Genomic DNA, 21,509 nt, shown 5'->3' with positions numbered 1-21,509 from the left:
TCTTACCCTATGTTTAAGGGCTGCTATTGTCACAAACAGTTCGCAAGGCTACTGTTCTCTATAACATAATCAAAGGATCCCATCTTCTAAAATATACATAGAATTTGGTCTTTGTTAGAAAACATACAAGGATGACTACTTTCTAAACATCACCAGCATCTTTTAACTTGCAAAATATTGCTGGGAATTTTCTAATTTCTATAACATCTACTCTCCTTTCACTGTTATGATCTCTGTAGAAAAAAAAATCAAATTTCCAGCTAATAAATGAGATAATGATACAACACTGCCATGAACACAGATCATATCCCAGAGAAAACAATAAGATATAAGAGCAGTAGTGGACTTATCAGCTTTGTTCTGTCTTTCAGTGAGATCATGTCTGATCTGATAATGATCAACTCTACTTTCATGTCTTTTTCCCCATGACCTTTGATTCTTTTAAGTGATTAAAAATCTGCTTCATTCAGCCCTGAACAATACCACCTTTATAGACACCTGTGATAAAGAATTCTGCAGATTCACTCAATCTAAGAAGAAATTCTTTCTCAAGGGTGTTAAACATGCAACCGCTTACTCTGAGATTATGCTTTTTGGTCCCATTTGGAGAAAGAACTTCTCAGCCAGCGCCCAGAGAATAGTGTATATTTCAATACGGTCACCTCTTATTCTTTTAAACTCAAGGGAGTACAGGCCCAAACTATTCAATCTCTACTCCAAAAAAAATCCCTCCCTGTCTGAGATTAGCCGTGTGAATCTTTTCTGGACAGCCACATTGCCATTATCATAGAATCCCTACAGTGTGGGAGCAGGCTATTTGGCCGATCGAGTCCACACTGACCCTCTGAAGAGCATCTCACCCAGACGCACCCTCCTGCCTTACCCCATATCATTCTTCACATAAGGGACCAAACTGTTGACAATTTTCTAGGTGTGGTCTAACTAGTGTCTTGATAGTTTGAGCAAAGGTTCTGTATTTTTAAACATCAATCCTCTTGAAATAAAGGCTAACATTCTAGTTGCCTTTCCTGTGCTGAACTTGTCTGCTTTGTTTCTTGCACAATGCACTCCCCGCCACCCAGCACCCCCGACCCCCCCAATGGCCAAATTCCTCTGACAGCTTTCTGCAGTCTTTTATTATTTAAATAATATTCAGCTCCTCTGTTCTTGCTGCACAAGTTCATAACCTTACATGGTGTATGACAACTGCACCTCCCAGTCGCGAACCATTTCAACTCCCCCTCCCATTCTTTAGATGACATGTCCATCATGGGCCTCCTGCAGTGCCACAATGATGCCACCCGAAGGTTGCAGGAACAGCAACTCTTATTCCGCTTGGGAACCCTGCAGCCCAATGGTATCAATGTGGACTTCACCAGTTTCAAAATCTCCCCTTCCCCCACCGCATCCCAAAACCAGCCCAGCCTGTCTCTGCCTCCCTAACCTGTTCTTCCTTTCACCCATCCCATCCTCCCACCCCAAGCCGCACCTCCATTTCCTACCTACTAACCTCATCCCACCTCCTTGACCTGTCCGTCTTCCCTGGACTGACCTATACCCACCTATACTCTCCTCTCCACCTATGTTCTTTTCTCTCCATCTTCGGTCCACCTCCCCCTGTCTCCCTATTTATTCCAGAACCCTCACCCCATCCCCCTCTCTGATGAAGGGTCTAGGCCCGAAACATCAGCTTTTGTGCTCCCGAGATGCTGCTTGGCCTGCTGGGTTCATCTAGCTTCACACTTTATTATCCCATTGCAGACTCTTTATGCTATCCACTTGCCTTCCCAACTGTTCTGTTCTGCAGGAATCTCTCTTATTCCATCCTTAGTATGTGTGAAGAAAAATTTGTAGATTAGCACTTATCAGCCATCTTAGAAATGCACCTTCCTTTGCCATCAAGTCCTGGCACTGAGTCTGAACCCTGAACTCCTAGATCAAAGACAGGGATGTTACCTATGGACATTGTATCCAAGTAAAAATGCTGATAATCTATCATTGCAAATACCATACTGGTTTACAATCTGGGATTTCAACAATTTTCTGGGACTTGGAGACTCCTCCTCTGTACAATGTTTGGACATAGATGGCTGTCACTGTTTAGTGTAAGCAGCTTGCATTTTCTTGTCAAATAATTTGAGCTCTCCTTTAATCCCTAACAATCAAACCACCGTTTTGCTGTCAGACAGGCACTTCATTTTACCTTACAGATAAAACACAGAGTCATATAGCACAGAAACAGGCCCTTGGGTCCAACTAGTGCATGCCAAACATAATCTTAAACTAAACTAATTCCACCTGCCTCCTCCTGGCCCATATCCCTCCAAACCTCTGCTCTGCATATATCCGTCCAAATATCTTTTAAATGTTGTAATTGTACCCACATCCATCACTTCATCAGGAAGTTAAATCAACATGCAAATAATTTTTCTGGGACTGGGACTAAAGAATTTGCCTTTCATGTCTTTTGTAAATCTCTCTCCTCTCACCTTAGAAATCTACCCCCCAGTCTTGAAATTCCCCATCTTAAGGAAAAGACAGCTACCATCAACTAGTTAGAACTGCCGATGCTGGAGTCAGAGACAACACAGTGTGGAGCTGGAGGAACACAGCAGGTCAGGCAGCAGAGGAGCAAGAAAGTTGATGTTTCGGATTGGGATCCCTCTTCTTTTTTGAAGAAGAATCCCGACTGGAAACGTCAGTTTTCCTGCTCCTCTGATGCTGCCTGGCCTGCTGTGATCCTCCAGCTCCATACTCCATCAACTCTACCTATACCTCTGATTATTTTTTAAAACTTTTTTCAGTCACCTTTCAACCTCCTACACTCCAGTGAAAAAAGTCCCAGCCTCTCTAGCTTTCCTTGTAACTCGAATCTCCATACTAATCGACATTTTGATAAATCTCTTCTGAACCCTTCCCAGCTTGATAATATCCTTCCGATAACTGGTCAACCAGAACTAAACAAAGTATTCCATAAGAGGCCTGACCAATGTCCTCTACAACCTCAACATAATGTCCCAACTCCTATACTCAAAAAGGACTAAGCAAGGAAGGCAAGCGTGCGGAACACCTTTTTAACCATTCTGTCTACATAGCAATCTTATATAGCATATAACTATAATATCATAGGTTGTAGTTTCTGTTCCAGTACTCTGTCTAAGACATTCAGGGGCTAGTTCTTTTTATACACAAAACATACACAAAGTGGCTACTCTTCCTGTTAAATTATGGTGAATACTATTCATCTTAATATGCATAGGTGCTGCATTGCTGAATGAAGTACTGCTCAGCAAGCCTCTTCAGACAGCACCTTCAAACCATGCCCTCTGCCACCTTGAAGGACAAGGGCAGCAGATGCATGCAAGCATGACCACCGCCTGCAATTCCCTTTCCTAGTCACTCATCATCCTGTCTTTGAACAATATCTGCATTTTATCATTGTCGGTGGGTCAAATTCCAGAAAATCCCTCCCTAACAGCACTGTGGGGATACCTGCACCCCAAGAACTGCAGTGGTCCAAGGTTCACCACCAACTTCTCAAAGGTAATTAGGAATGAGAAATAAATGCTGTTCTTGCAGCAAGACCACCTCCTGGGTATGAATATAAAAATTAAAGGACAGTAGTTTCCTGTAAGGAACACATGGGCTCCAATTTCCTTTAAAGAAATAGGGTCCACATTTTTTTATCAGGAGCTGCTTTTCTTCATAATTTACCCAGGGTTGTGAAGCATAGGTGTAGCTGTGGTTTTGAACAGTCACAGGGTCTGCTTTTTCCTGCAGTGCAAACAAGGTTTGGTATTCCTTGTCAAGGACTCAAGGGACAAGTTTTCATTCCAGGTTCGGGAACCTGATGCCTGGAACATTTCCGGATCCTGACCTTATGCTAAATCAGTTCCAGTGATACAATGCAATTTTAGCAGAATCACTAATTGGCTGAGAGATAAGTTTGGTACCCATCTAGGTCCATTGGTCACATTCAGAAAGTGGATGCTAAACATATTTGGATATTTAAAAGGCAAATATGCAGCAAAATCTGAGCTTGCGATTTGCTTTGGAAATGAGTTTCAGATATTTATAAGGCCAGGAAATCTCCAAGGTTTTGATTGTTGTCCTACCTTCATTCAGGAATGACTGGCATCAATGGGACCACAGTTATGAAGGTGAGTGTAAGCTTCTGGTCCCCATATCCACTGGTTCTCATATCTACTCTGTTCATAACAGCCTCAAAAACCTCCAAGCCTGTCATACATGATTTTACTTCCATTAATCCAAGGTGACTCTGTTCAATCATTACATTATTTTCTACTTGTTCAGTTATCACATCCTTATAATAGTTTTGTGTAATTTCCCAAATCTGAAGTCAGGCTAACTGGTCCATAGTTCGCCAGTTTATCTCTCCCAACTTTCTTAAGTAGGGGGTTGCATTTGCAACTTTTCAATCTGCAGGCACCATTCCCGAATCTATAGAATATTGAAAGACAATTGCCAATGCATCCACTATCTCTACAGCCAGACCTTTCAATATTTGGGGATGTAGATCATTGGGTCCAGGGATATATCAACTTTCAATCTCATTACTTTCTTCAGTACCATTTTTAACTGATTTCTTTCAGTTTCTTATTCTCACTTGTTCCTAGGATCCCTGTTATGGGAAATTCTTGTATCACACCCCCGCCCCCAACAATGAGAACAGTTGTAAAGTAATTATTTAACTTCTCTATTTTCCGTTATTAATTCTCAAGTATCTGCACGAAATGGATCTATTCCCGCCTCTGCTAATACTTTTCTTTTACATCCCACAGAAAGAAGCTTTTACAGATAGTTTTAATATTTATTGTTCATTGTTTAAAACAATAGTTCAAAGGAGAGGAGGTGGAGTAATGGTAATATCATCAGACTAATAATCCAGAAACCAAACTAACATTCTGGAGGTTAAAAGTGTATCAGTGATAATGGGAACTGCAGATGCTGGAGAATCCAAGATAATAAAATGTGAGGCTGGATGAACACAGCAGGCTCAGGAGCACAAAAGCTGACGTTTCAGGCCTAGACCCTTCATCAGAGAGGGGGATGGGGTGAGGGTTCTGGAATAAATAGGGAGAGAGGGGGAGGCGGACCGAAGATGGAGAGAAAAGAAGATAGGTGGGGAGGAGAGTATAGGTGGGGAGGTAGGGAGGGGATAGTTCAGTCCAGGGAAGACAGACAGGTCAAGGAGGTGGGATGAGGTTAGTAGGTAGGAGATGGAGGTGCGGCTTGGGGTGGGAGGAAGGGATGGGTGAGAGGAAGAACAGGTTAGGGAGGCAGAGACAGGTTGGACTGGTTTGGGATGCATTGGGTGGAGGGGACGAACTGGGCTGGTTTTGGGATGCGGTGGGGGAAGGGGAGATTTTGAAGCTGGTGAAGTCCACATTGATACCATTGGGCTGCAGGGTTCCCAAGCGGAATATGAGTTGCTGTTCCTGCAACCTTCGGGTGGCATCATTGTGGCACTGCAGGAGGCCCCTGATGGACATGTCATCTAAAGAATGGGAGGGGGAACGGAAATGGTTTGCGACTGGGAGGCGCAGTTGTTTACTGCGAACCGAGCAGAGGTGTTCTGCAAAGCGGTCCCCAAGCCACCCCACTCGCACACCACCCCACTAACGTATCATCCTCCGACACTTCCGCCATCTACAATCCGACCCCACCACCCAAGAAATTTTTCCGTCCCCACCCCTGTCTGCTTTCCGGAGAGAACACTCTCTCCGTGACTCCCTTGTTCCCTCCCACCCCACCACACCCGGCACCTTCCCCTGCAACCGCAGGAAATGCTACACTTGCCCCCACACCTCCTCCCTCACCCCTATCCCAGGCCCCAAGATGACTCTCCACATTAAGCAGAGGTTCACCTGCACATCTGCCAATGTGGTATACTGCATCCACTGTACCTGGTGTGGCTTCCTCTACATTGGGGAAACCAAGCGGAGGCTTGGGGACCGCTTTGCAGAACACCTCCGCTTGGTTCGCAATAAACAACTGCACCTCCCAGTCGCAAACCATTTCCACTCCCCCTCCCATTCTTTAGATGAAATGTCCATCATGGGCCTCCAGCAGTGCCACAATGATGCCACCTGAAGGTTGCAGGAACAGCAACTCATATTCCGCTTGGGAACCCTGCAGCCCAATGGTATCAATGTGGACTTCACCAGCTTCAAAATCTCCCCTTCCCCCACCGCATCCCTAAACCAGCCCAGTTTGTCCCCTCCCCCCACTGCACCACACAACCAGCCCAGCTCTTCCCCTCCACCCACTGCATCCCAAAACCAGTCCAACCTGTCTCTGCCTCCCTAACCTGTTCTTCCTCTCACCCATCCCTTCCTCCCACCCCAGGCTGCACCTCCATCTCCTACCTACTAACCTTATCCCACCTCCTTGACCTGTCCGTCTTCCCTGGACTGACCTATCCCCTCCCTACCTATACTCTCCTCCCCACCTATCTTCTTTTCTCTCCATCTTCGGTCCGCCTCCCCCTCTCTCCCTATTTATTCCAGAACCCTCACCCCATCCCCCTCTCTGATGAAGGGTCTAGGCCCGAAATGTCAGCTTTTGTGCTCCTGAGATGCTGCTGGGCCTGCTGTGTTCATCCAGCCTCACATTTTATTATCTAACATTCTGGAGGATAAGGGTTTGAATCCCACAATGAGGAATGGTGAAATTTGAATTCAATACAAATCTGGAATTTAAAAAAACTAACCTAATGGTGATTGAGTAAACACTGTTGGATTATTGTAAAAATCCCATCTGGATCACTAATGTCGTTTAGGGAAGGAAATCTGTCATCTTTATCTGGACTGGCCTGCATATGAGTACAGACCCTTACAACGTTGTTGACTTTTAACTGCCCTCTGGCAGTTAGGGATAGGCAATGAATGCTGGCCTAGCCAATGAAACTCATCCAGGCCTGTCAAAGCCATAGCTGTCAAGTCAAAGTTGATAAGGCAAACATGGATTAATAGCAAACAAACTAAAAACGTGCATGAAACCTGCGTTCTCAGCACCCTCCTTCATAACAATGGAACAGGGATAATTTATGCAAATCAAGAAAAGCAACTGAACAGGTTTCTATGCTGTGCACAAGTGCTGTTATTTCTTCTGAATTAATGGAATAGCTATTCCCTAAAAACTGCTTTGCATAAAACTCACTACTATTGCCTATCATATACAAGACCTGCTTTTCCTTCTCATACAAACTCGGGCTACTATTTTTTATTCATTTACGGGGACTCCTATTCTTGATAATGCCCTTAATCTGTTAGATTTTCTGTAATATACACCAGAGCTGTTATTACCTTTAGTATACCCACAGTAACATGTTTTTGATAATGTAATCACAGCCATTGCCTCTAAAATGTCCAGGAGATGCTATTTGATAATATACAGTACAACATATACTATAAGGATCCAGGGTATAAGTGCTGATATTTCCCAGAACATGCAAAAGCTGCTATTCCCAACAAAATATACAGGGGCTGGTATTCCTTATAATATTTATAAGGGCTGTGATTTCCTTGCATCTAAACTGTGGCTGCTGTTCTGTAGAATTTACATTGGACCTGCTTTTGAACAGCAAACAGGACATGTTACCCTGTAAAATAGATAGAGCAGTTACTATCCTCTACAACACATATAGACTTTGCTGTTCTATATTAGAGAAGACCGCATTCTCTATATGAGATGCTTTGGATGATAATCACTACAGTATGCAATGCATGCTGTTTTCTGTAATATTCACAGACTGCAAATATTTACAATTCAATAGTGGCTCCTATTGTTTCTATGGAGGGTTTGTTGTTCCCTCCAATGTACACGGTTCTGTCATTCTATATATAATACGGTTTAAGACATACAAGTCCTCTTATTTTCTACCAGGAGAGTGAAGGTTTTCCCAGTTCTGAAGTTGTCATTATGCCTGTGTTTACAGCCACATAGAGGGGAGCCTGCCGCACTCAGAATGTGGCGATTATGAATGGTTTAGTAGCCTTATAACTGTCAAAGATTTTCTATAGCGTCAAACTAATTCTGACTCTAATCAAATCAAAACTGAGAAAAAAGAACTGAGCCAGCAGGTTGATCTCAGAGTTGTGCTCAACTGAAGAAAACAGGAAATGCAAGTCTTCCCTATAGTCAAGTCTGTTTGGTTAATTCATCCAAAACACGTGTTGCTGCTCTGTAACTGAGCCCACTTTCAGTGTAATTTGACATCCTATTTTAAATGTAATATTAGTCATGTACCTCTAATGGGGAAATGAACATGCTCTTATTTATTGAATATCCAAATTATTCAAATTATTTACATGATTCATTCATGAGTGTGGTGTCTGACTAATTTTGATACTATACTCTGAAAACCACACAACTGAATCACTTGTCTCACTGCCAGTCAAAATCTCTGCTTTCACGAGTCTATGTTACATCGTTTTTAAAAAAAATTAGTCATTGAAATGAGTAAATTGTTAAATATGTTCTTGTTGATACTGAACTTCTGGTTTAGCTCTCCTTTTTGTTTGTTTGCTACTATCCTTCCAAAATGATTATTCCTTAAATGAACCCGTCAACCAATAAATAGCCAGTCTTCCTTTGTGGTCTTTGAAAGTTTCAGTGAATTACTCAATAATGGAGGTGGTCACAGATCAAACTGCAAATTGTACTTGCACTTTCTGCCACGAGGGTCATGGAGATGCTGGCCAGATTCTCTCCTTTTATTTATTTATGGGATCTTGACTAGGCATACTGCCCATTCCTTATTGTTGTCCTTGAGAAAGTGAAGGTAGCTGGCTTCTTGACCTGCCGCAGCCCATTTGGTGTAGATAAACTTAGTGCTGTTTAGAGTTGGGGTGATGTGTTCCAGGACTTTAATCCAGAACAGCGAAAGAATGGTGCTATACTTGCCAGTGGTGGTCACTTCCCTATGTCTCTGCTTGCCTTGTCTTTCGATATGGTAGTGGTCACGGGTTTGGAAGGTGTTGTCTAAAGAGTCTCAAAGAATTTCTGCAGTGCATGTCGCATGTGGTACACACTGGAGGGCATGGGTGTTTTAGGATGTGGTTCCATACCATATGTGTTGCTGTGTTCTGGATGGTGTCAAGCTTCTTTGTTGGAGTTACACTCATCCAGGTAAATGGAGAGATTTCCATTGCACTCCTGATATGTGCTTTGTAGATTGTAGAGTGTTTGGGAAGTCTGTAGTTAAGTTATCAGCTGCAGGATTTCTAGCCTCTGACCGGCCCTTGTAGCCGCAATATGTATATGGCTGGTCCAGGTGAATTTTTGTTCAGTAGCAAGCTCCAAAATTCTGATCGTTGTCTGACCGTAGTTCAGGGGTACTGGCATCAATGGGAGCACAGTTATGGGGTTGACTGTAAACTTCTGGTACTTATGGCTCTGATACCTACTACCTTTACTGAGGTAATGATTAGCCAAGAACAATTTACTTACTTCCTGTACTATGCACCCAGTCCAAAAGGCCTCTCTACTTTTCTTCTTTTCTATCACCTTCAGAAGGTAATCATATCAAAAAGAGTGATAATTTCTAGCACCTCACCTAGTTGTCAGAATTAAACACTGAATGTCAGCTTATTTCATTCTGCTGGGAATCACAGTTGAGTTACTGATAATTTACTGGATAGAAGTCAATGGTAGGGATAGAACATAGAACAATACAGCAGAACAGGCCCTTCGGCCCTCGATGTTGCGCCGACCTGTGAACTAATCTAAGCCCCTCCCCCTACACTATCCCAACATTATCCATATGCTTATCCAAGGACTGTTTAAATGCCCCTAATGTGGCTGAGTTAACTACGTTGGCAGGCAGGGTGTTCCACGCCCTTACCACTCTCTGAGTAAAGAACCTGCTGCTGACATCTGTCTTAAATCTATCTGTCACCCCTCAATTTGTAGCTATGCCCCCTTGTACAAGCTGAAGTCATCATCCTTGGAAAAAGACTTTCATTGTCCACCCTATCTAATCCTCTGATTATCTTATATGCCTCTATTAAATCCCCTCTTAGCCTCCTTCTCTCCAATGAGAACAGACCCAAGTCCCTCAGCCTTTCTTTGTAGGGCCTGCGCTCCAGACCAGGCAACATCCTGGTAAATCTCCTCTGCACCTTTTCCAACGCTTCCACATCCTTCCTGTAATGGGGTGACCAGAACTGCACGCAATATTCCAAATGAGGCCGCACTAGCGTTTTGTACAATTGCATCATGACATCGTGGCTCTGGAACTCAATCCCTCTACCAATAAAATCTAAAACACCGTAAGCCTTCTTAACAGCACTATCAACCTGGGTGGCAACTTTCAGGCATCTACGTACATGGACACCAAGATCCGTCTGCACATCTACACTACCAAGAATCTTTCCATTGACCCGGTATTCTGCCTTCCTATTATTCCTCCCAAAGTGAATCACCTCACATTTATCCATATTAAACTCCATTTGCCACCTTTCGGCCCAATTCTGCAGTTTATCCAAGTCTCACTGCAACCTGCAACATTCTTCCACAATGTTGAAACATTTTGCCTAGGGCTGTCTGGGAATTTTTTGTTCATTCAAGTCACTGGGAATATCAGTATTTATTGTTCCTTGGGAAGGTGGTAGTGAAATATTTATTTGAATTACTGTAGTCTGTGTGGGAAAGACTGTGTGCTGTTTAGTAGATAGTTCAGGATTCTCGTCAGCAAATTGACATATTTTCTTGTACGTATGGTGTATGACTTGGAGAGAAACTGGAGTTGGTGGCGTTCTAAATTTATCTGTCGCTCTGCAGTTTCTATGTGAAAGAGATTACGGGTTTGGAACATACTACTGAAGAAGTCTGGATGCGCTGCAGTGTATCTTGCAGATGATACACATTGCTGCCCCTGTGCACTTATGACTGAGTGAGTGAACTTAAAGTGGCAGATGAGCTGTCAATCTAGTGGGCTGGTTGGCATCAAGCTTCTTAGGTGTTGTTGGAGCTTCACTCATCCAGATAAAGGAGTGTATTCCATCCAGTGACTCCTGACTGACTCTTGGTAGACATTTAGATGAGTCAGGAAGTGTGTTACTCACTGCAGCTTAGCCAACATCAGACCTTCTCTTGTAAGCACTGTACTGATGTGGTTGGTGCTGTTATGTTTCTGGATAATGGTGATGCCACTGAATGTCAAGAGAGGTAGCTAGAACTCTCTTATTGGAGATAGGTATTGCTTGGTAATTCAGTAGCAAACCTTTAATGCAATTTATTAGGTCAAAACTGAACATTGTTCAGATTCATTGCATAAGTGCATGGCTGCTTCATTATCTGAGGAATTATGAAGGAAGTGAACATCATGCATTAATACAACAATAACCTGTATTTATGCAGTACCTTTAGCATAATAAAACTTCCCAAAATGCTTCACAAGAGCATTTTGGAAAAAAAATATCAGACAGTGAGCCATGGACACCATGAAAGATGGATTAGAAAGTAGGGCATGAGCTTGGTCAAGATATTAGGTTTCAAGAAGCAATTTAAAGAATGTAAGGTTAAAACGATAGAGAGGTGTATTGGGATGGTGACACAAGGAATTGAGTTGATAATTAGGACATGGAATTTATTGTAGGGACTGAACAGAAGGGCTATCCCATGAGAAATTACTGCTCTTACAATACCGGATGTCAGACTCTTTAACAGACCAATGCCAAGACATTGAATTAGGTAGTAAAAGACTTTTAAGATTGACAAGGGTGTTTTTTTGTGAAAGTATAATTTAGCACAATAATCTGTTTCCATCATTCCCTTTTGGCCCCTGTCCATGTCCAGAAACCAACTCCGAAATGGAGAAGAACCCAACTCTTTTCTTTCATAAAACCTTCACCAAGTTACCCATAAGATCCTAGTTCTTAGACATTTTATAATTGACATATTAGAGATGTTATTATGCAACTCTGGAGGAGGGTGGGTGTAAATCAGGCCTCCTGATGCAGAGCTAAGGACAGTACTATTACACCACAAGAGCCCTGAATACTTCTGAAGCTTTTATGTTTTGTATACATAATTGACCTGCTCAGAGATATTATTGTACACCTCTGGAGTGGACAAGACTTTGGGCCTCCTGGCTTAGAGTTAGGGACACTTCCACAATGCTGCAAAACCCCCCATCAAAGCTGAAATTAGAAACTTTTCAATCTACTTGTTCAGAAATATTATTGCACACCTCTGAAGCAGGTGGAGCGCTTCTTGGTTCAGATTTCAAATCCAAATTTTTATAAAGTAGACTCCGTTCCCTCATTAAAGTCATTTACATGAATTGCAAAAAGCTGAAATCCCCACAGTGATCCCTGTGGTGTTCCATGAGTAACAAAATGTCAATGGTAAATCATCTGATTATCCCTACCCTTTCTTTTCATCCCTTGATCCATGCTGATTTTTTTTCCGGAATTTCATCAATCCTAATTTTGTGAAATAAACTCTTGTTTGGCGTCTTACGGAATGCTTTATAAATGTAAATACACTACACCCTTTATCCAAGTTACTAGTTATAACCTCAGAACTCGAACAGTTCAGCCAAGTCCAAATTCCCATTCATAAATCTGTACTGATTTTCTCAATCATGCTATGATTTTCTAAGTGGCTTATCAAATAGAATCACAGAATCCCTACAGTGCACACAGAAGCTATTTTGGCCCATCGAGTCTGCAAACACCTCCTGAAGAGGATCCCAATTTATCCCTGTAACTCTACATTTATTGTGGCTAATCCACCTAGTCTACACCTTCCTAGACACTAAGAAAAAATTGCCCCAGATACAGGGCAATTTATAGCCTGGCCAATCCACATAACTAGCACATCTTTGAGCTATGGGAGGAAGCTGGAGTACCCAGAGGAAACCCATACAGACAAGGGAAGAACATGCAAACTCCAAAATTGTTGTCTGAGGCTGGAGTTGAACCCAGGTCCCTGGGGTTGGGAGGCACCAATGCATGCCATCGTGCCACCAACAGTATCTCTTAAAAGATTCCAGTGTTTTCCATGTTGCTGTTTGGAGGGATGAGCTACAATGGGATGGTTTGGAGTATTGGAGATATACTATTCAAGGGGAATGTTAGAGTACTAGTCAGATTGGCATTGGAGGAAGAGTTAGGGACAAGAGGTTTTGGTGGGAGTATTAGCATACTGAAGTAATTAATATTCATAGCTCTAAAGCCTTTCCCATTCTACAGTTCAACATCAGGACTGACTTTGAAAGTCACCAGTTATATGATATTGGAAAGAATAAGATTGTTCCCATTTATTTTGTACGAATAAGTATAGAAACCGATACTTTGACATTGGGAGTATTGAACTATGAGGCCGGAGTAATCGTTCCTTCACACCCAGTTTACTGGGCAAACAAGAGTTACTTTCGTTATTATTTGATATGGCCTCCAGCTGATTCCATGCTTATTCAGACTGAATCCTCATGTTTTTTTTTTGCCTCATACGTTATTAGAACTCTCAATGTAATTCATGCTAATACTATAACCACAAGGTTTGCAAAGAAGATTCCCAACCATTAACTCCACAGGGCAACCTGGGCCTTACACTGGATGTTAGTTTTGCCAGTGAAGATCCAAATCCTGATTTTAAATACACGCACAGGACATGATAATTAAAAACTGATGAGCCACGCTGGTCCAAATGAGCGCGAATCATCCCCGTTTACCTTAGCTCTGTGCATCACGCACACATAGGAGCTGGACAATACAGGCTGTAAAGTAACAAATGCAGTGAAGCACCAGTTAGTCGATATAAACATTTCAAAACATGCTGCATTAATGAACGAGAGTTCCCTTACCTAGCTCCTCGAGTTCAGCAGTCATGGATTTGGAACGGAGAGTCAGCGTGGTACTTGGTGCTCTCTTCGGAGGTGGTGGGGCTGAAATAAAAAGAGATGAGAGGTTTGACTTTCTGCCCAGGACCTTTCTTACAGCCCCGATGTGCAGATGCCATTTTTTCTCCACTGCCTGAATCTCGTCGTAATCATGACAGGAGTCACCACACTGCTGGAGGATCTTGTTCAGGCTGCGCGTGGAAGCAAATTTCTTCATACTATCCCTCGTGCAGGAAGCTCGGGCCTAATGGGCTTTGGGATGTGAAACGCCCCCACAGAAATGCTCCACTGAGTGCTGCTTCCTAAAGAGTACCATTGCATTCCCAGTGTCAGGCTGGGCTCTCTGCTTAAACAGCAGGCAAATTACTTTTATGCCTCACACACAGAGGGGCTTTCCCCCCTCAAAGCATCCAGCTGGGAAGCGTAAAGGAATTCAATCCGTTGCCACAGTTTCAGGTGAGCCGAGATTTTTCCAGGCTCTGGCTTGCATACGAACAATACAGCATTCAAATGTTCAACAGGGAATACCATGGAAACAAGGCCAGTAGGCAACCCCTTCCTCCTCCTCCTCCCACTTTCCCTCGTTGTATAGTCGTGCTTCAGACACCCTGCTAGAAGTACCAAGTGTGAATATAAGTTCTCTGCTCAGGATAAGGCTGTATCCATTTGTAAATAAGTCCTTTTTAAAAAAAGATATAAAAGGAAATTGGCTATCAATAAGGCAGCAATGATTAAAACCGCAGGAGTTTGAGATGTGGATCAGGCCTGCGTGAGGACTCAGACCATCCCTGAAAGCTGGATTTTGAGAACGACGGCATCAGCAGGCAAAAAGAGAGAAATAGATTCCAGCTCTTTTTATTTTAAATGGTGCGTGAACTGCTTCTTTTCAAACGGTCACCCAATCTAAACCGTCTCTTCACCGCAGCTTGTCAACATTTCTTCTTGTGAGGTGAGTGGGCAGGCTAATAGTGCTTTAAAGATGGCACACAGTAGATTTAACACCACCAAATGCATGGGATCGTGTACAGCACCAACAGTCTTCCAACCCTCGCCCCCTCGTCCTTCCAACCGATCGTTCTTTCTCTCTCTCTGCTGGCTGCTCCTCCTTTCCACCTCGCACTCCTGTGTTCTCTTCCGCCTCCTTGTTTTAGTTTATTCCTTTCCTTTTTGTCTTTTTTATGCCCCTTTCCTTCCCCCACCCTTCAGTCTCTGTGACATCATTTCATCCCCTTTTGGCTAAGACAAACTTTATTGCTTGGAAACTAGAGATTAGGCTCAAGGATCAACTATGTTAAAAATTAATGCAGCTCACCGTCAGTAAACAAGTTAACACCTCATTGTTATTGAGCTAAAAATTTAGAGGTAAACAAGGTATGGTAAATATAGTTCATTTATACACATGCCCATGTTTGTACACATATAAAGACAAACAGATATACAGAAATATATCTACAGATGTGGACATACAAATACACACACATATAAAATGAAGTATGCTGAAATTAATTCAAGGGCCGCCCTTCCACAGATTCAGTGCAGTTACAGTTGAGTGGTTTTAACTTAGAACTGGCATTAACATTTGTTAGGTTCAGTTGGCAGCATTTTTGCCTTCTGAGTCAGAAAGTTGTGGGTTGAAAACCCCCTCCTTTACCAGCACCAGTGCAGTAATGAGGAAGTGCTGCATTATGGAAAAAGTTATCCATCAGATAAAACATTGTACATGGATTATTCTGTTGTACAGTGGATGAATCTTACAGTTTATTCAACCCGTTCCATCCTGGGTGCCCGAAACGTTCCTTCCCCAGCTCTGTGATGGACTTCTGACTTTACCCCATTTGTAAATGATGGTATCACCTATCACACTTAGTCAACATCAGTCTGCTCTATACATTGTAATGCTGTATCTTGTAATGAGACTGCTCCCTCCCTCCAATATACAGAGTTGAAGTGGAACAGGCAGTCACTGTAAACAGAATCTTATACAGTTTGATGTTAATTAGTCATGATTACCTCAATTTATGGGATGTGGCGAAATTTCATTTTGTCTGTTTGGCAAGTTAATGATGAGAGGCCATGAATAAAAATATTGCTACTCTGGCAAGTGAGGAGAGAGCTCAGGAGAAATCACAATTCAGACTGAATCTGTTTCCAGGATTTGGCAGAAAATGAGTTGAAAGTGTTTCTTGTTTGGCACATCATATCATGTACAGCATCCTTAACTGCCATAGATCTTTTTGCTATACAGAATGAGGTTACTTGGCTCTTTTATATTTGTGCTACCTTATGGCTAAAGCTATCCAAAATTGGTGCTCCTGCCTCTCAAACTTTGTGTCTCCTGATGTAGTAGATATTTATCTAATATTTCTCCAATAGAAACAGCAAGCTGAGCCTCAACCACATTCCATTCCATACTTGCTCTCTATTGAGAAAGGACGTGCATTTATGTAACACTGTCATAACTAATTAACCAGTTCTGAAAATACTGATGGAATACAACTGATTTTGTTTTCGTTAGCAAGGCAGTCTTACTTTGTGATGTTAGTTGGGGGAATAAATATAGGTCAGAACACTAGGGAGAGTTCCCTCCTCCTCTTTAAATAGTGTCCTGAGATTTTTTTGTCAACCCGAGAGAGCAGATGGAGCCTTCGTTTAATGTCTTATTCAAAGCATGATACTTCAGACATTGCAGCATTCCCTCAATACCATGCTTGATTATGTGCTCAAATATTTAAAGCAGCGGTTGCATCTACAACTATAACTGAGAGGTGACAGGGCAAACAACTTATTGGGACTGAAGTTTCACTAACTCACCTACCAGAGGAAATAGATTTTCCCTATTCAGCCCAATAGAACTTAACATTTGAAAAAACATTCTTAAATTTCCACTTAGCCACCTAAATTACGTGGAGATGGTGGTGGTGGGGGGGGGCGCGGTGAGGTGGAGGTTTGGCTGTAATAATAAGCTAGTGATTGGCTTTAAGATCTCCAATGCATTATGGCAAAAATTGACACCAACTACGCTATTGTCCTAAAAGCATGAGAACTGTTAGAAATCCAATCTGACGTTACTCAGTGATTGATTCATAGTAGTTCTTTACTCAGTGAGTGGTTAGAGTGTGGATCTCATCACATTAAGGAATAGCTGAGACAAATAGAATAGGTAGATAAATAAAGAAGGATAAATTTAATAGAAGTAATAAGAAAATACAGCACAAAAACAATCCTATCAGCCAACCACTCCATGCCAGTTTTTATGTTTCACTTCCAATCGTTTTCATTATCTTAATTAGCAAAAATCTCTCCTCCCTCTCTGTCATTTGGTTATCCAACATCCCAGTAATTGCATGTATATGATTCACTTCAATTGCTCCCTCTTGCAGAAGGTTCCACTTTCTCTCTCTCTCTTCTCTCTGGTTAAACAGATTTCTTCTGAATGCCCCATTTAATTTCTTGAGCTTTTCTTTGTTCAAAGGATGTTGGTTAAGATATCAATATTACTCATTGTTAAGTGCCCTCGAGAAAACTGTGATGACCACCTTCTTGCATCGTGCAATCCACATGATGTAGTTATGCCCACAATGCTATTCATTGCTCTTTTGCAGCATCTATCTGTGAGATATTAACCATTGTCACAGATGTCCCTACCCTCATGCCCTTCAAGTGACATATATTCTCTTGCTTACCAGCATATTCTCTTGTTTACCAGCAAACAGTTTAATTGTTGGGCTGCACATAAAAATGTACAAACATGGTAAGGAATAATCAATGCAGGTTTCTATCAGTCAGAAACTTAGTCTGTCGGGTTGTTTATGCAATTGGGTATTATAATCTGAATTTCTTTTCCCCACACTTGCACGTGCTGGTATGGAGACAGCTTGGCCTCCCTGCACTATAGTTAATTCATAGCCTGTGTGGGAGCAGGGGAGGGGGGGGGCACGGTGGTGGTGGTAGTGGTTGGCAGGCAGTGGCCAGTTATCTTAATTAGCTGGAAAGCAATTACACATGCCAACTGGCTGAGAATATCATGAAGGACTCCTCAACTTTTACCCTTGCCTGAGTGGTGGTGACCCTCAGGTCAAATCACTACCAGTTGTTTCTCTTTAATGAGAGCAGCTTTATGGCATGGCCTTTTTATTCAGAAGAAGCTGAATTAGGCATTCAGGGCACATATATTTCTGTAAGCACAGATAGGCAGAGGTGTTCATGTAACCATGCTGCTAATTACTTTACAGACTTCCAGTTCTTCTTTGAATAATAAGGGGAAGATGTAATAGTTCAACTTTCCCTATTTCAATGGGCAGAAATTACAGACTGAGATGCACTGAAGTAATAAATACCTTCTAAATCTACAGACCAAAGGTTTATTAATAAATGACCCAAAAATCTATTCGATTGATGTGGATTGAGGGGGAAAAGACAGATTTAAACTGTTATAAAGTCTTTTAGGACATCCTAAAGATATTTATATTTAATTTACTGGTGTAATATTGTAACACATGCAGCAGTCAATTCACACACAATTTCCTGCAAATAGTAAATGACATAGTGACTGGATCATCTATGTTAAGTTGTTTGAGAGTTAAGTGCTGATGAGGACATAAAATTATATTGAAATGGTAGCACTGAAATGGCCCAACTGATCTCTATACGTGTTTATGGTCCACATAAACATCCTTCTTTCAATTTTATCCAGTTTTCCTGAACAAACTTCATTTCTCCCTTATGGATTTACCTCATCCTTTTAAAGGCACTTCCATGTTCACTTTGGCAGGTGCCCTGTTTTTCTTCAAATAATTTTGCAGAATTTCTTGCACCCACCTAAGCAGCAGATGAAGCTTGGCTGAAAAGGTCATTTGAAAGACAACAACATGCCCTTCAGACTCAAAGGTGAAAGGGCTACACACTGTACCAAGGTTAAAAACATCCACTCAAAATAGACCTCCCATTGTGTGGAAAGAGGCTATTCAGGCTATCATGTCCACACTAACCCTCCAAAAAGCATACGGCTCTGACCCAGCCCTTGGCCCTACCCATACTTGCCATGTCTAATTGACCTAGCCTGTACATCCCTGGATGCAATATGGCAATTTAGCATGGCCAATCCACCTAGCCTGCACATTTCTGGGCTGTGGGAGGAAACCAGAGCACCTGGTGGAAACCCACGTAGGTACAGTGAGAATGTCTTTGTGGAGTTTGCACAATTACCCAAGCCTGGAATCGAATCCAGATCCCTGGTGCTGGAAGGCAGCTGTACTAACTACTGAGCCACCCAGCCATCCTATGGATGGAGTGAACAGAATGCCTGAATTGTTTGAGCAGGTAAGTTGTGCCTCGTACTGTGTGTTATAGTATGCCTATTTATGCGTACGTGTTTCCTAAAGAGAGAATTGGGCTCAGCTGATGCTCAACATTCATTGTCTATGCTTACATGAAGAATAATTTCTTTAGAACCTTACTCCCTGGCCAACATCTCTGTCTCTGGCTTGCTATAGTGTTCCAGTGAAATCCTGCGCAAGCTGGGGGAACAACACCTCATTTTCCCGCTTGGGGCCCCTACAGCCCTCCAGACTCAATATGGAGTTCAATAGTTTTAGGCCTAAACTCTCCCATGTCCCAGCCCCCCACCCCATACGCCAGGCCTTGTTACCACATAGCCTGCCACTATACACCCCCTGTTGTTAGTCACTTACAGTACCCATTAACAACTATTCACCCTCCCAGCCTGATTATTAGCAACTCCTTTGTCTGTCCAACTGTCTTTCTCTCTCTTTGGGCTCTATCCTATCGTTGACTCCCTATGCCATCCACCTCCCTATTTTCTGTATATAAACTGATGTTTACCCAGCCACCATCAGTTCTGAGGAAGGGTCACCGGACTGGAAATGTTAACTCTGTTTTCTCCTTCACAGATGCTGCCAGACCTGCTGAGGTTTTCCAGCAACTTTGTTTTTGTTCCTGATTTACAGCATCCGCAGTTCTTTTGGTTTTTATTTAGTGTTAGACCCAACATGCTCTACTGCTCTTACAGAATGTAGCAACCTACCTGTTGAATTGGATCCAACACACAGCTCCAAGCTGGGCTTGCTATCACCCAACCACCCGTCCTGCCCTAAAAGCTCCATCACTCCCACATTAGGCACCCTCATCTCTACCCACCTAGTACCCTACCAACATGGCACCCTGGTATCTACCTTCACCGTTACCTCATGTATGTAACATTTCACAGTGGCTGTCAAAGTGGCTGTCTATGATGTTGACATTAAAGTCACAGAATAAGGCAACTGACTACTCTGAAAAAAGGGGCATGTTATGCCTTCCCCTGGTATCCAGCACTACAAAGGACCTGTTAAATTTAAAGCTTGCTGCATTTCTGATCAAACCGTAATTGGAATCTCCTGTCTGAAATGCGGAGCCCCTTCTCAATGCAAAAAAAGCAGCAGCAGAGTGGCAGTCAGAAAATCTGGCCAAATTGGCTGTATATTCAGATAATACCTTGGTAAACATAAAACATGACTTGTCTAAATATAACAATCACGACATTGTAGCTACACTCTGCGAGCGTGTAATCAGTCACTGTGGATGGATGTGTATCATTGAGGTGGATGTGTGGTTGTTGTCTAGCATGAAATTATCATTATTTCAGTTCCCATCCTGTGTGAAGGGTGGTTGATGATATGAAATTTGGATATTTTGTCTATTTCTTCACAGGACTTGACCATTGCTCATTACAGTGTTGTATGATCTAAACTGGACACAGCAACATATCTTTCCACGAATCCATGTGTTCCTCTAAATATTTCAAACTGGTATGCTTTGTCATGGTCCAAGGTTCAAGTTGGGATTACTGTCTGTGTGCTGATTGTATGCTCATGCCATGCTGTTGTACTATTTTTTCCCTTCTTACCCACAATACATCATGATGCTGTTTTTGGGTTGGAAGAATATGGATGGGGAGAATTGTGTGGATCTGTCTCCTAATCATGAAGTGCCAGTGCGGATAAACAATTACCTAGTCATAATGAGGAACTAGGAAATAGCAGAGGAGTTGATTAAATTACTTGTGGAAGTCTTCACAGTGGAATACACAAATAGCATTCCAAAAATAATGAAGGTGCAAAAGAAGGAGTGGAAACAAACATAATAACTGGCACTATTATAGCCAAGTCTGCAGAATGCACAAAAATAGGTGGTAAGACAAGTGGTGAGGATGACACAGAGTCTGCAGAGGGATACAGACAGGTTAAGCAAGTGGACAAAACTTGGCAGATGGAATATAATGTGAGAAATGTGAGGTTAGGCACATTGGCAGGCAGAGTAGAGGAGCTAATTATTAACTAAATCACTAAAGACAGCAGAAAGTTACAGTACTGTAGTCCTCCTGCGTAGATCACACAAAATCTAGCGCACAAGTTCAGTAGGTAATAGGGAAGACAATGGAACGCTGGCCTTTATTTTACAGGGTATGAGCATTAAAATAAGGAGATCTTGATAAAATTATACAAAGAACTACTCAGACCACAGGTGGAAAACTCTGAGCAGTTTTGCCCCCGTAATCTAAGGAAAGATACACCGGCATTGGATGCAGTCCAAAGCAGGTTCACTAGGGTGATCCCAAGTATGAAGAGACTGTCTTGTA

General features: G+C 42.3%; 1 protein-coding gene and 1 long non-coding RNA gene across 2 annotated transcripts in view; one reads left to right on the top strand and one right to left on the bottom strand.

Annotated features, from left to right (window-relative positions):
- Positions 1-21,509, bottom strand: part of shank3a (SH3 and multiple ankyrin repeat domains 3a) — a 730,589-nt gene that overhangs the window by 83,859 nt on the left and 625,221 nt on the right. The window contains exon 19 of the mRNA XM_059654527.1: positions 13,838-13,918. Within this exon, the coding sequence (XP_059510510.1) occupies positions 13,838-13,918 (81 nt within the window). The remainder of the gene's footprint in view (positions 1-13,837; positions 13,919-21,509) is intronic.
- The window catches only part of LOC132210954 (uncharacterized), a 189,541-nt gene continuing 182,358 nt past the window's right edge, over positions 14,327-21,509 (top strand). Inside the window, exon 1 of the long non-coding RNA XR_009447209.1 lies at positions 14,327-14,822. This is a non-coding gene — a long non-coding RNA (uncharacterized LOC132210954). The remainder of the gene's footprint in view (positions 14,823-21,509) is intronic.

The sequence above is a fragment of the Stegostoma tigrinum genome, chromosome 25 (genome assembly GCF_030684315.1).
Source record: "Stegostoma tigrinum isolate sSteTig4 chromosome 25, sSteTig4.hap1, whole genome shotgun sequence".
NCBI lineage: Eukaryota > Metazoa > Chordata > Chondrichthyes > Orectolobiformes > Stegostomatidae > Stegostoma > Stegostoma tigrinum.
Note: the sequence above shows the minus strand (reverse complement) of the source record. Positions and strands in the feature narration are given on the sequence as shown.